The following is a 14,141-nucleotide window of genomic DNA, read 5'->3' as shown; positions in this document are numbered from 1 at the left end:
CAAAACCTCTTCTCGCGACCCGCGAGTGTTGCTCACGAATGCAAGTGGTCGCAGAGAGGGCCAAACTTGGATTTCGGGGGAGTTGGTTCAGGATAGGGAATTAGGGCAATGGTTTATGAACGCTCACGACTTATCCAGATTGAAAATGAAGGTGGAAACAAAACGAACCCCTACCCAGACTTTTGCGAATTTTCACTTCTCTACCTTCGTACAGGAACACCCCTTTTTGGCTTGCGCTTTTGGTACGCTCCCGGTTGTGCTACGACAATTTTTTTTTCATTCCCCTGTATGTCCATATCTTGAATGGGAGTGTAGATAAATGGTACCACAGAAAACTCTGAGCTTTCATATTTTGCACAATTGACCAATCCTGACTGAAAACAAACCGCGTGATCCCGATGGTTATGTATAGAAGGACCCGCGTGCCGGGAAACCCCTCCGCTTACTTGTTATATAGGCCGAGTGAAGGTCTTTTGGTGTTGTTCCTCCCTTTCCCTCCTTTTCAGTATCTCGTTTCACCTATGGTCGTTTATCGTTATGAATGTGGAAATAATCACGTAACAGACCTTCCGAGTCAAGTAACCAATTTCTTGAACGCGCCTATTTCTTCGTGCTCTCCAACACGGCCTTGACCATGGCGTTGCCGACCTCCATGGCCTCGGCGATCCGGGGCTCGAAGAAGGCCGCCGTGGCCTGGAAGCGCTCGCGCCACGTCTCGAAGTGGCCGAGGGAGACGCACTCGGCCCAGCCGCGGGCGGCGAAGGTGAACTCGAGGTCGTCGCTGCGGAAGGTGTTGTCGTCGATGGCGACGCGGATGGCCTCGTCGAGGCGCTGCTCATTGCGGAAGAGGGTCTCGGTGACCCCCAACCAGAGGCGGAAGAGCGGCGTCGAGCAGATCATGTGGTCGTACGGCACGATGCCCAGCGCCGACCAGCAGTCCACCATGGCCAGCAGCGACAGGTGGTTGTTGGGCAGCAGGGACTCGGGCATCTTGCCGAGGCTGAACTGGTCGAGCACCTCGTCGCGCAGCAGCGGCTCGGCCTCCCAGCGCACCTCGCCCGCGTGCCCGAAGACGCGGTCGCGCGCGTTGTAGACGCGCGCCCGCAGCTCCTCGAGGTGACCCCCCAACATCAGCTTGTACAGGTCCGTGGTGCTCTCGGCGTACTGGGCGATCTGCTTGCGCGCCTCCGGGTTGAGAATGGCGAGGCCGGCGTAGACGTGCCACTTCTGACTGTAGATGCGCAGCATGAGGTTGATCTTGACGTTCTCAATACCGCCCACATAACGAGCACCCTCCCAGGGGAACTCCTGAGATGCATGCCAAGCCTTGCCCATGGACAGAAAGGCGGCGTGCGTGACAGCCTGCGTGTCGGCCGTGATGCGGTCATGCTCGTGGGCAGTCAGGTAGACGATCTTGCTGTTGAGGCAACTAAGGATGGTTTCGACCTTCTGGGCCGAGGCGGGCGAGCTTCGATGTTTGATGATGACCTGTTGAGATGTCGTCGCTTAGCTACGCAAACGAAGGCGGTATGCAGGGGTCATACTAGCGGTTGATCCCGAGGATCGACACGTGGGCCATGAAGCGAGTGGCAGGATACGATGTCGACGTCTTCGGGTAGGCGGGCCTCGAATGCCTTGATCTCGGGATCTTTACAAGAGGTCTGGCCTCCTACAATGGCACCGAGCTTCGTAGCTAGTCATGGCATTGCTTAGGATGAGTTGTGCGATAAAGCGAACAGTACAAGGTGCGGTCTTACATGGGCCGTATTGCGCGACGACACGATCAATGGCAGCAGCCTCTACGCTGTAAATAATGTAGTCGCTGGTTCTGGATACGAGATGGCCATTACGCAAGATTTGGACATTGTTCTGGACAGTCTCTCAGCATAATTCTGAGATGATATTACTATTGGATAATGTACCCTGCTGGCAAACTCCTCCTTCAACGTCTCGTAGAATTCTTCTCTATCGCATGCAACGATTCTGGTCGGTAGTACGTGATCATTAGCCTGCAGGAGAATGCGCGTTAGCAATGAGGCCAGAAGAGCATTCCTAGCAGGTTTTGGGGGTTTGCTTTGCTTCAGACAAGAAAAAATTAAGGTAGCTGAGAATTTACATCATGGAAAGCCAACAACTTAGACGGGGCCAGAATGGCTGATCCGCCCAGCTGCCGACAATGCTCGAGCCAAATGCACTCAAGTCATCATTGCAATGGGGAGGGAAAGAAGGGAATTGTGTAGACTTACCAAACGTGCTTCTCGGAGGTCCTTCCGCTGCGCTGAAAAAACAGAGAATCACCACCACAGGGTAGGGCGAGCGTTACCTCCAGCCAGCATCACTGAGCCTCCGAGCATACATCTTGCCCATGTCGCCCATGCCTATTATTCCCACAGTGAAGCTCGCCATGTCTGACGGCACCTCAGCTTTCGTAGTCGCCATTTTCAGACGTCGAGGGAAAGTTGCTGGTTGGTGTGCGAAAAGGTCACCGTAGCGTATGCAACAATATCAGAATCAAGTTCTTGATTGAAGCATCGAATCTCACATTCTTTTAGAGCGCCGCAACCTTACTGGTGTATCAAAGGCGGGCACTTTGGAGAAGTGTTTGAGAAGGAGGAATGAGGAAGAAAAGGTGAAGAGTCGGGAAGAGCAGAAAATTCCAAGCCTTTTTGAAGTGTCAAAATTTCTAGCTTTGGGCGGGACTCACCGGTTGGGTGGGGCTCGAACATTCGGAAGAACTGCGGCATCCAGCTCCGTTCAATGACGGGTACCTAATCCAGGTACCTCTTACATAGGTATCTGCCCATACCCGACGACGGCTCTGCATTGGAATTTGTAAAGAGTTCTGCTATCACAAATATTCGGACACCCTTCATCTCTGCTCCTCTCTTATCGGCATTGATTTTGATATTCAAACACGGCCTCTAGCAGCATGGCTGGCTTATTTGCTCTCGGCTCGAATGGGTCGGGACAGTTGGGTATTGGACACAAAGAGGACGTATCGGTGCCGAAACCAGTTCTCTTCCACTGTGAGCCACCATCAGAGCCCATCGTCAAAATCTCCGCAGGTGGGAACCACACGGTCATTCTCACCGAGTCCGGCAAGGCCTACTGGAGCGGCGACTCATCCAAAGGAGCCTGCGGGATCACCACCATATCAACTGCGGACAATGCCCAGTTTGAGGAACTGATCCTTGCCGAGTCGGAAACTCTTGGGCCTATTGCACATATCGCCTGCACCTGGGACAGCACCACTTGCGTTGTGAGAGATGAGCAGGGAAAGGCCCGCAAAGTGTACAGCTGTGGGACCGGCGAACAGGGGCAGCTGGGTTTTGAGGCCAGCGGAATCGTGGAGCCCAAGCTGATACCGGGTTTCCCTCCCGAAGGCACCGAGGTCACGCATCTTGTAAGCGGCATGGCACATATCGTTGCTGTGCTGGATAATGGGGACGCATATGGGTGGGGCAACGGCAGGAAAGGCCAACTAGGTCAAGCAGTCGCGCTTGATGACGGAGCACCACCGGCACCAATAATCAACTGTGCTCCATGTAAGATCGGAAGTAGCAGCGGCGTAGACTTTAAAGTCGTCAATGCCGTGTGCGGACAATACACCACCTGTCTCTTCGGGGAATCCACGGAAGGAAGAGTTTTAGTGTTAGGACCAGACAAATGGGGCTTAAAATCCAAGGCACCGTCAGAAACACCCAGATGGAATACGGTGGATGGAGGCTGGGGTGATATCTTCGTCCTCGGGGAAGACGGTACTCTTACAGCCTGGGGGCGTGATGAGCACGGTCAATTGCCTCCGTCGTATCTGCCTAAAATTACGAAATTCGTCGCGGGGAGCGAGCACTCAGTCGCGGTAACTGATAGCAACGAGGTTATCTCCTGGGATGGGGAGAACACGGGAACTGCGGACCACAGAGAGATGGCCCATCGGGGGTTGTCAAGGGGCGATGGAATGTCATTGCGTCAGGGGATTTTCTCCCTGGAGGTTCTCAAATTACAGCGATTGGAGCAGGATGTGCAACTAGCTGGGTCTACATACACGCAGAGGGCTTGCACCTCTGAGGTCAACAGGCGTCCTCCACAACAACTCCAAAATTCGCGGGGACCATAATAAGCTCGTAGGTAGTTGCACAACCGATCAACCAGATAGTCGGAGGGACCACGGCGGCTATTTTTAAATCGAATGCGGGAAGCCCAAGTAACAAGCCAATGTCTGAAAACATAAAGCCACAGGACAACAACATGGCTCAATCATTAAATAGGCCAAACTGTCGAGCCTGTGAAAGACGCTGAGTTGGTTCGAGATATGACAAGGCTTGGTCTGGCTCTACGCTGTTATCGGGGCCGGGGCCGGGGCCTCTGCGTTGCGCAGTTTGATTGGCGATTACCGAGCTCATCTTTACTGCAGATGGATTCTGAGTTTGTCAGCGATCAATTCAATAATGGGTTGACTTAGTCAGTACTTACGGGTCGGTCACTAGCATCCCATTCAAGTCTGGCATCTCCCTCTTCTTCATCCTCGTCCTCATTCATTCGGACTGGCTCCCACTGGTAGTCGTCATCTTGAGGTACGAAAAGAGACTCATGATCAAGAGTGGCCGGAGGGGGTCTTTGGCTTTGACGGGCGCCGTTGGCCGCAGTGACGGCATTTGCTCACGTCTTGTTGCGGGCGTGGGCCGAGGAGCAGGCGTAGGTGCATTGGAGGTTGCCCTACTAGTAGCAGCCTCGAGTTGCTGGGCTCGGGGTGCAGACCTTGCCCCTGCTCGAGTCTTCTTCGTTCGCTGGCCTGGCGCTCCTCGCTCTCCAACTGTCATAAGAAGGAATTCGCACTTCACTCCATCGCCATCGTAGCGTATTTGCATTGGACGCGACGGCATGGAATACTGAGCAGATACCTCGCTCCCAAGAAACGCTGCATGCTGTGTGATGGCACGAAAATCTTTGACACTGACGACAATATGCAGTTTGTCTTCGGAAACATCGAAACTATCAAACTCTTCCTTCTCGACGGCGATGGACGTGTGCAGTGGCTTCTTTAACACTTCTGTTTGGAGTATAAGTAAGATGTACCGGGATGTCGTCTTGGAGACTCACCATCACCGCTGGCCACCTTCTCAGTGAAACAGGTAAAGTTGACCGTCGAGTCATCTTCGGAGTGAATATCCAAATATTCTATGCCGGGTCCAAAGTGGTCCATGAGTTGTCGCAACGTTCGAGACGAAATGGTCCACGAATGAATTGCTTCATCCTTGTCAAACTTGGCATGAACAGGTGGGCTCACTTCGAACGGCAGTCGGTACTTCGTCGTCATGCCTAAGAACGATGTAAGCCAGTGCACAGGACGAGTCGCTGGAACGAATCTCACCATTTCTGCAAGCGATCTTGACGATGAATCTGCTTTTCTTCCCGGCTTCGTCTTCAACGGCGACATCGCATCTCTCAATGACAGAACCACCCTTCTCAGGATCGTGTAGAGAGTCTCCGGTGCGAGCACGGAACAAGGATAACAAGGCCTGGATAGGACTTTAGAACTGGACTTTTGCAAGAGTGCTGGCCGAGAAAAAGAAGACAAATTTATCTTACCCTATTGTAGAGCTTGCAGAAGAACTTCTCGCGGTTTTGAGCTACGCCCTCATATTGGTATTTCGAAAAGAATCTGTTCGTGATGAAAGAGAAGGCAGCGTATGCGGACTTGGATGAGTTCAGTGCAGTGAAAACCAACTAGGAGAACTCCGAGTCAGCTTCTGGAGGTTCGGTAGAAATGCGAGACTCTCGATCAAACACACCTTATCCCTCTTGGCCTCAAGTGAGACTTCGTCACTGAATTTGTTCAGACAGGCCAGTGCATCACGTAGAGCGTTGACGCCTTCCTCGCTCAATGTGAACCGAAGTAACACCATCGTAGCACACCGCCGATTCACAACAAGTCGAACCAATGCTTCTCACGAGGATGTTGTTCTAGGCTGTGAGTTTTGACACAAGGGATTGTTTGTCGCTTTCTTTTTCTACATCCTACTGGGTTAATCTTTGGCTATCAAATCCCACACGAAGGCGTTGACTTCCATCCGTACCTTAGGTAAATAAGGTGCTTTGTACGGAGTACATTTTACTTTCCTAAGTGCCACTACTGCGGTTGCCTAGCACAATCAATTAAGTCCAAACGCGCTTCAGAAGGACGGTAGGGACGCGTCGCGGGTACAGTGTGAGTACTGTACATAAGCTTATCTAAGCTCACAAGAACTGCTGAATAGCTGACGCTTGGGGGCCCACACAGTATCAATGCAGCTATGACATCAACTCGATGTACTTGGTCAGAATCAACATCCCCCAGCTGTGTAACACACGTCTGGGCTCGGTAGAACCTGTTGGGTTATTTGTTCTTATACTTCTACAACATTGAACGGTGTTTGTGACTCGGTTGTAGATCAAGCCTCCTTGGAAACAACCTTGGGACAGACGATGAAATGGCGCCTTCGGCACTTCCCCAGGATATCATTTTACTGCTGTGTGAGGAGCTGGCTCATCGGCACGATCTTGCAACGCTGCTCCAAGTTTCGCTCGTGAGCCGTAGAACTGCAAGTGTCGCGTTGGAGCAGTTGTACAGGTATGCATTTGCCTCTTCCACAAGCCACTACTAGAAGGACCACTAATTTTGACAGTTCAGCATCTATGAATACTCCCCCGTGTTTACGGGCCAACACTCGAACAGAAAGAGCTGGGCAGTCCTGTGGAGATCGCTGATTCGTTCCAGCCTGGGACAGACAGCCTACCCTTATTGCGCCTTCATTCGGGCTTTGTCGTTGAGTAACTATGGACAGCTGCTGGAAGACATCAACTACAACCGAGATGAGGATACCCTCCAATGGTTGTTCGACGCCGAGGTCGGCATGGATGGATTCCTGGTCCTTCGCGAGGGTCAACTAACCAGGAAACTTCGCACAAGGAAGCTGATTGGCAATATGGACTTCCAGAAGACCATATTGAAATGCGGAGATGCCATCACCAAGTACATCAAGGACGTTGCGGACGAGGTCGAGAAGGCTGTTGCCTTGGCACATGTTGAAAGCAACTACATCCCAGTTGACCTGTTACCAAGTTGGGTTGCAAGACTCGGTACCCTAGCATCCTTGAGAATCCAGGATGGTTCTGCACTTGGGGTTGAGGCAGCAAGCGCGATCCAGCAGTGTTGTCCGAACTTCTCCGAGCTCACTTGCCTATCCTTCAGCAAACCAACTGCAGATGAGGATATGGCAGTCTTTCTTCAGACTCTCAGGTCCAACAGCCTGAAACGGTTCGAGGTCATTAGCATGAATGGTCTAAGCGAAAAGGCCATCACCGCTCTGAATGCGCATGCCGAGACACTGCGATACCTAAATCTTGGCAGTTTATCAGCGGAAGCGATGAAGTGCCTCAACATGCTGCCTGGGTGCAAATATCTGGAGAGTCTCAGCATTGAGAACCTCCGTCATGACCAGATCGACTTGCGCACCTTTAGCGACGGCCTTCTGAAAGAGATTACCAACTGGATTCAGAGTTGCAAGAGTCTTACTTCCCTGACTTTTTCAAACGTCAGGGATTCCCTGCTTATAGTGAAAGACGTGCTTCTTACCGACGACATCAAACTCAATTCTCTTTCACTGCAGAATTTCGCCTCACAGGGCAAAGCTGAAGACTCTAGTACTTGGGAAGCCCTTGGTCATCAGACTTCATTGGAGACGCTCACGCTCGGGGGGCAGGATGGCTACATGGATGGATTGGTTGTTGATGATACTACGCCTTTGGCAGGTGTTATATGCACTCTACGAGGGTTGAAGACCTTGAACTTGATACAGGTATGTCTCCTACTTCGCTCAACCAGGGCGCTAAATGATTCTTATCTGTTTTGCGCATTGGTCCTTGAACATCTCCTGGTTCAAGTGCTAATATACACAACTAGTCTTCTGTACAGCAGCACGAGATCCGTCAGTTTGTCAAAGCACTTCCAGCTCTTGTCGACCTCAAATTCGGAGGCGAGAACATGGACGATACAATTCTCGATACGTTGGTCGGTCTTTCCTACCTGAAAGACCTCGACATCAATGCTACAACCTATTTCACCTACGAAGGATTGAAGGCGTTTGCCTTGAAGCTCGGTGCACATCCCGACCGACATCGGAATGTGCGGGTTGATATCTTGATGCAGGCAGCCAGACACATGCTGAGTCATGAGCAGCAAGCATGGCTATCTGAGTACTTCAGTACGGTTCTGGAAGGAGTCATAAACATTAATTATGATCGAGACCCAGATGAGGCGCACGAGAGTGACTTTACGGGTGATTCAGAATAGAACTGTATCCATGGTCCAGATTCATCAGGTACGCTAGCGAGAGGGTGAAGGCCAGGACGAATGAACTGTACTGGCATTGGACATACAAGTAGACTGCATTGCATGTACCAATAAACCCTATGTTCTCCCCAGAGGCCAAACGCACCAATAGTTCCTAGTGGCATTGGTATTCGGTATGGTATACCAATACGTCAAATCAACATCACTTTGATGTCTAATGGCTCCTGGGAGAATGGATCACTGAAAGGATCAAATCCCTAATGATTCTTACCTAAGTAGGTATACAACTGTACGTTAGCAGTCCACTAGATCTTTCAGTAGTATCCTAGGCAGTCGTCTTTTTTTGGTGTTCTGTTGAAGGAAACAATTGATCTGATAAATTCAATGTTCTTTGTCAGGTGACACTGATGACGTCGCCACTGCATTCCGTCACTCAGCTGCCCACCTGACAACAACGAAGTCAACAACAAGACCACGACATTCATCTACTCGCCATCAACCATCACCAATCGATATTTACGCCCCTGCCGACTCAATTTGGCGACTCGTGCTAGTTGATCGTCATAGCGGCTCTTGTGTTTACTAAACCTCTTTTGGGACACACACATTCGCGCTCAAGGCACTACGACCAGGTTTACTTCCTCCCCACGATAGCTGTTGTATCTATCAATCATGGCACCAATCCCAGTCTACACAAATAGCCCAGTTGCTTCGAAGCCTGAAGGCATCACTCCCCACACTGCGGCGCCTGATGCATCTGGAAGCAAGAAAGAGACTGTCCCAACAGCCACCACGACGTCTCAATCGTCATACCCCCAGGCACAACCGGGAGCAGCCCCGTCTCTTCCAATCCAGACCATGACACCCCAAGCGCAAGCACCACCTCTGCAGGCCACTCCCACTCAGCCATTGGGAACCCAAGGTCCTCCGGCTCCTCAGCCTGGTGCGGCCCCGACGCTGGCGGGGGCGACGAGTCATCTGCCGCCCCCTCCAAAGGCGGGTGAAAAATATGTACCACCACCGCCCACCACATCACAGGCTGCGTCAGCACCTTACCCGCAACAGATGGCGATCCCGCCACCCACCATGGCATACCCAACGCAACAACTGGGAACCGCCACGGCCTCTGCACCCTCCTCGGCGTACGCTCAGGCGCCTACCGGGATCGTCGGTCAGGGCGGCGCCCAGAGTAGTCTGGACCACCCGCCGGGATACCACCAGAACGTCAATGCTGCGGGGCTGGACCAATACCAGAGGCAGGCTATAGCCCGGAACGAGTCCGCAAATCGCCGGCAGCAGGATGGTACGGAGGAAGAGGGCATATGGGGTACAGCGAAGAAATGGGCCGCAGGAGCAGGAGAAAAGCTGGCCGCCGCGGAGAACGAGGTCTGGAAGCGAGTCAACAAGGACTAGAGCAGCGAGGCGACGCATGGACCCGACGTGATGTGAACTGTTATGGAGTCGGTTATGTTCACAAATTGCGATGTCGTGCCAGCCCGTAGGGTGTGGTTCATCCGTGGTCGATCTGGCGACTTCGCCGCAACGGGACCACAGGGACCACACCTCCAGTTCGGCCGATTGTCCTGAATATGGGAATGAGGCAGGTTCATCCCAAGAGGCTGCTCGCCTTCAAATATAGTGCCAGTAACATAAGTTATTATAACGCAGTTATCGTCAGTCCCGCACCTCACTAGCTTTCCGGCCCCCGGGAGGCAGCCTCTGCCAGAGACGTGGACTTTCTAGCTTTGAGGCTATTTATGATGCAGCTAAATATCAAACAGATCGATCCGAGATAAAACGACCCGAATATTGTTCCACCTAGATCTGACAAACAGGAGGCGTACTCTCTCGCCGGAACTTCTAGTGGGTTCAAGCCTGCAAGCATCGCATAGGCATAATAACACAAGGCCAGTTAATACTATAGTGGACTGCCCCAAGCTTGCTTTCTTCTTCCGTTTTCGTCCATTGTTCCCGATGTAAATTCCTTGATTTGTTCAGGACCTGGCAGTGTTTTCTGTTTTTGTCTTTTCAGTCTCCAAAATTTAATTTGACATGTCGTCCTTGTTCCTTTTCGCAGCAGTCAGTAAGTGATACAGGTGGTATTGTGGGAAGGAAGGCGAGTGATGCATGATAGGATCTTCCGAGGGGACCTCGGGCACGGCCTGGGCAGCTGGGATTGCGTCGTCATTGGCCGGAGATCTCCATAAGATGTCGTCTTAAGATGATGGGGACCATGCCGGACCAACACGACAGCATTGCGATAATTTCCCAAAACGTCAGCAAACTTCATGCGCAGCAAGCCTGCCCTGTCGGGGAAGCAGTCGCCTGGGCTGTGCCGTGCCCACCACCCACTAGGCCGAGATAGCCAGTTCCCAGATGCAGCAGTCATATTTTTACATATCAGCCGGGGCCGTTGCACTTTGGCCTCCTCTAGCAGCCCCCACAGAACAACTCATCGAAGTTTCGAACGAAAAGGAAAAGGCCACCAGGCTACCAGGGCTCGGTCTCACTAACCCAAGCCGCCAAAAGATCTAACGGAGTTGACGACTGCACGGCCGAGCCTTTCTGTTTTAAGCAGACGAGCGCTGTACGTGACTCGTACACACGCCGTCGTTGTTGGGAAGAAATAGGCATGTATCTGAGACCTTGGCCCCAAATCAGGCTCTGAAGCCAGCGACTACTACTGCTGCCCCAGTGGAACCCCAAGCAAATGTGTCCGGCACTTCCTAAGGCGGCAGGTGGCCTCGGTAGTCTACCTACTATATCTCAGTATACTACACAAGAATTACTATATTTGACTTTTTTGATTCGTAACATGTAGGATTGTTGGAAGGGGGGGAATGGGTGCTGCCTTGCTGCCCTCCTGCCTGCTGCCAACTGCGTGCAACCTGGGACTGGGATTGGAAGCTGGGATATGGACTACCGAAAATGGACTGTACATGCGCAACCATCGGATGGATGGCCAGAAGAACGATCGTTGGGAGGGTTCGGGGCCTCGGGCGGCTGACAAAACTACGGCTGCAGGTACACACCATGCGATCGATATGGATGTCACGGTCTGGGCGCTACGCGGCGGGAGCTGGCGGAAGTAACAACAACACGACTCGCATACCCAGTTGAGTAGAAATGCATGACGTGTAATATCTGTCCAATTTCAGCCCTTTACCAGCGCATCGGATGATCGATTGTGACTGCTGCAGGAAGCCATCCTCGACCGAACGTTTCTTTTATTTAGCTTGTGTGCACATAATAATACCCAGAATCGGAAAAGTCTGCTATTAATATCTCGCATCTTATTATACCTACCAAAAGCACGGGTGTCACCATTATCGATAGACAGATAGCGAATAGGCTCGTGTACCGCTACTGATCCTCGAGCTTTATCTCTTAATGGCCGTCTCTTATAGTCGGAGTCGGATCGTGACCAAGGCCACCCACCCAGATCAGTGGCAAAGACTGACAGCTGGCTCTGGCTTGCACAGGATATCCTCGCAGCAGATGGAGCACCCACTCACTGCCGATAGAAAACAACGACGTCGAAGACCAATTGAGTCACGTTGGGGAGACAAGACGGTGACTGCCGTCAGAGATTTCGCAGGAATTCCGCAGGACTGTCCACTGCAGAAGGGCAATCACCTTCGTAGCTGCGCCGGACCTGTCAACTAAGCAGAGGGCGGGAACGGCCTCGCTTCGATGATGACTGAAACAAGGTGGTAAGATGCGGCTGTCAACCTTTCACAGGCTCAATGACACGCTAGTATTGGCGAGTGTACGTACAGTAGAAGAAGCTTAAAACGAACAACACCAGCAGCAAGCAGCACAGTGCAACTGGGCGCCAGGGAATCTCTGACAGCGTTTTTATCCGGCTTCCGGATTACCAAACCAAACGTCCCATGACATTTTTGCCCAAGGGAACATTTTCTGGGCAGGTTGTCAAGCCGAGCGCCATCTGTTGTGTTGACCCAGTGGGCCAGATGGAATGGCAATCATGGATCGCTGTGTCTGGCGCCAAACCATGTCCGACATGGGCCCTCTTCCCAGAAGCTCTTCCTGCCCTGTAACTGTTGGTGAAGGCCGTTTTCGTCTGTCCAGTCTGGCAGACGTCTAGGTCGGCAAGGATTATGGTCAAACGTTCTGGGCCTTATCCCTGCCTCACTTTTACTTTATCCCAGAGCACATAATGTAGTATTATGGGCACCGGCTATGTGGATATACGCCTGAGTGTGTGAGGTGTGCACGCACTACTAACTACTAGCAATAGACAGCGCAACAACACCCATCCGCACGCCTGGCAAAGCCCGGTCAAGTTTTTGGAGTATGCGAAAGCCTTATCCGATCCATTATCAATCGCAAACTTGGTTCTTCTCTAGCAGAGACGCAAGAAACGAAGCACGGTTGCCGTTGCAGTGGATTTAGCCGGCTCAGCTGGCGCCCACCTGAAGATAATAAGCATCGGGCGCTGACGCAACTGAAGCAGCCCACATACCATCGCGTGTGGGAGAAACCGCCTTTCTTTCCAGGGGCTAGCCTAATGTTAGTAACTTACAAGACCGGCAACCGTCCAAAGCAGCTGGAAATAACATAACAAGGAAGGATCAAAGGGCGGAGTGGCTAGTGGTAGTGGTATTGGTAGTGGTAGCATACTTGCCTACATAGTGGCGGCTTCGGGTCGAAAACGCAGCATGCATACCTCCTTTCGACTTCCCCGGTCGAGAGAAACATTACAGAGCAGAACCCGGGGCTCGCGATCTCATTGGCAGCATCGTTTGACGAATAGCAGGTGTATAAGGGGGGTATATTAGAAGCTTTGGTATTATATTTATTATTAGTTTTTGCTGACTCTGCGCACTGCACACTGCGCACAGTAGGAAGTGGAAGAAAGCAGGTAGCAGGTAGCAGGTAGCAGGTAGCAGCAAACAGCTAACAGCCGGCCTATTAGTGGACTGCATCGGGCCCTATCGCGTTCCAGGTACTCCATATGGAGGCTAAATATGCTGCAGTAACAAACGGAGCCCGCGCTAGTTACAGCCGTGGTTGCTTTATCTATACCTACCCATTGCGCAGAAGCGAGGGTATGTAGGAAGACGAAGAAGAAAAAAGAAGCACAGAAGACGACGACGACGCGTTTGAGGTTGAGTTGTGGGGTTCACGATGTAAATGGGCTGACTGGTCAAGAGATGGACGCAGGGGTTCCACAGCGTGTCTCAGAGCCCGATCCTGAAACTCGGGCATCCCTGTCGGCTCTTGCCCATCTACAGTTACCGTTCAGAAGTATTAAGCCCCCCCCACTGTTCCAAAAAGTCAAATAGTCAGACGGTGAATCTAAGCCTATCAAAGTAATTTTCGGCTTGAAATATACTATATGAAGCTAGATTCCCGTCTAACTATTTGAATTTTCGGGAAACAGTGGAGGGGGGCTTAATACTTCTGAACGGGTACTGTAGTCCTAATCTAATGCTGCTAGGGAACCTGTCAACCACAACCTCAGGAAATTCCGTTGCGCCAGAACTTCTTTTTTTTTGTTCCATGGCCGACGGATCAGTGGATGGGAGAATCACAAAACGAGTCAACCAAATCAAAGTTGGATTGGATTCAACAAACCAGCCAGGCACCGTGCCGGAACACACGACCTCAGATGGCACATTCATCTGCCATCCCGAACCTCTCTCTGTGATTTCTAGCATTTCTCTGTCCTGGGCATGCTCGGCTGCCCCCGCTGATTACCAAGTACTTACTTATTCCAACCTGCGTGAAAGAAAAGTACCCTGGTTTAATATACTCGAGCACACTCGGGACTTCCTTTTAGCTG

At 51.7% G+C, this 14,141-nt stretch overlaps 5 protein-coding genes across 5 annotated transcripts; 3 read left to right on the top strand and 2 right to left on the bottom strand.

The window, feature by feature from the left end:
- Positions 1–600: 600 nt before the first annotated feature.
- Positions 601–2,439, bottom strand: PG994_011676 (prephenate dehydrogenase; the record flags this gene model as incomplete). Its single annotated transcript, XM_066863085.1, has 5 exons — positions 601–1,488; positions 1,545–1,693; positions 1,758–1,869; positions 1,923–1,983; positions 2,324–2,439. The coding sequence occupies 5 exons, from the start codon at positions 2,437–2,439 to the stop codon at positions 601–603; spliced, it is 1,326 nt and encodes a 441-aa protein (XP_066712195.1).
- Positions 2,440–2,929: 490 nt separating this feature from the next.
- Positions 2,930–4,117, top strand: PG994_011675 (alpha-tubulin suppressor; the record flags this gene model as incomplete). The annotated part of the gene is made up of 1 exon (XM_066863084.1): positions 2,930–4,117. One exon carries the CDS (start codon positions 2,930–2,932, stop codon positions 4,115–4,117), a length of 1,188 nt encoding a protein of 395 aa, XP_066712194.1.
- A 136-nt stretch (positions 4,118–4,253) lies between these two features.
- PG994_011674 (Rad9-domain-containing protein) lies at positions 4,254–5,906 on the bottom strand (the record flags this gene model as incomplete). The annotated part of the gene is made up of 7 exons (XM_066863083.1): positions 4,254–4,421; positions 4,474–4,568; positions 4,664–5,050; positions 5,101–5,319; positions 5,372–5,519; positions 5,590–5,727; positions 5,793–5,906. 7 exons carry the CDS (start codon positions 5,904–5,906, stop codon positions 4,254–4,256), a joined length of 1,269 nt encoding a protein of 422 aa, XP_066712193.1.
- A 564-nt stretch (positions 5,907–6,470) lies between these two features.
- On the top strand, positions 6,471–8,332 carry PG994_011673 (uncharacterized protein; the record flags this gene model as incomplete). Its single annotated transcript, XM_066863082.1, has 3 exons — positions 6,471–6,610; positions 6,671–7,838; positions 7,943–8,332. The coding sequence occupies 3 exons, from the start codon at positions 6,471–6,473 to the stop codon at positions 8,330–8,332; spliced, it is 1,698 nt and encodes a 565-aa protein (XP_066712192.1).
- Positions 8,333–9,004: 672 nt separating this feature from the next.
- On the top strand, positions 9,005–9,745 carry PG994_011672 (uncharacterized protein; the record flags this gene model as incomplete). The annotated part of the gene is made up of 1 exon (XM_066863081.1): positions 9,005–9,745. One exon carries the CDS (start codon positions 9,005–9,007, stop codon positions 9,743–9,745), a length of 741 nt encoding a protein of 246 aa, XP_066712191.1.
- Between the last annotated feature and the right edge of the window lie 4,396 nt (positions 9,746–14,141).

The sequence above is a fragment of the Apiospora phragmitis genome (assembly GCF_038363925.1).
Source record: "Apiospora phragmitis strain CBS 135458 chromosome Unknown utg000010l:1.0-9815664.0:1.0-9183399.0, whole genome shotgun sequence".
Lineage (NCBI taxonomy): Eukaryota > Fungi > Ascomycota > Sordariomycetes > Amphisphaeriales > Apiosporaceae > Apiospora > Apiospora phragmitis.
The sequence above is the reverse complement of the archived record's forward strand: the minus strand, read 5'-3'. Positions and strand labels throughout refer to the sequence as shown.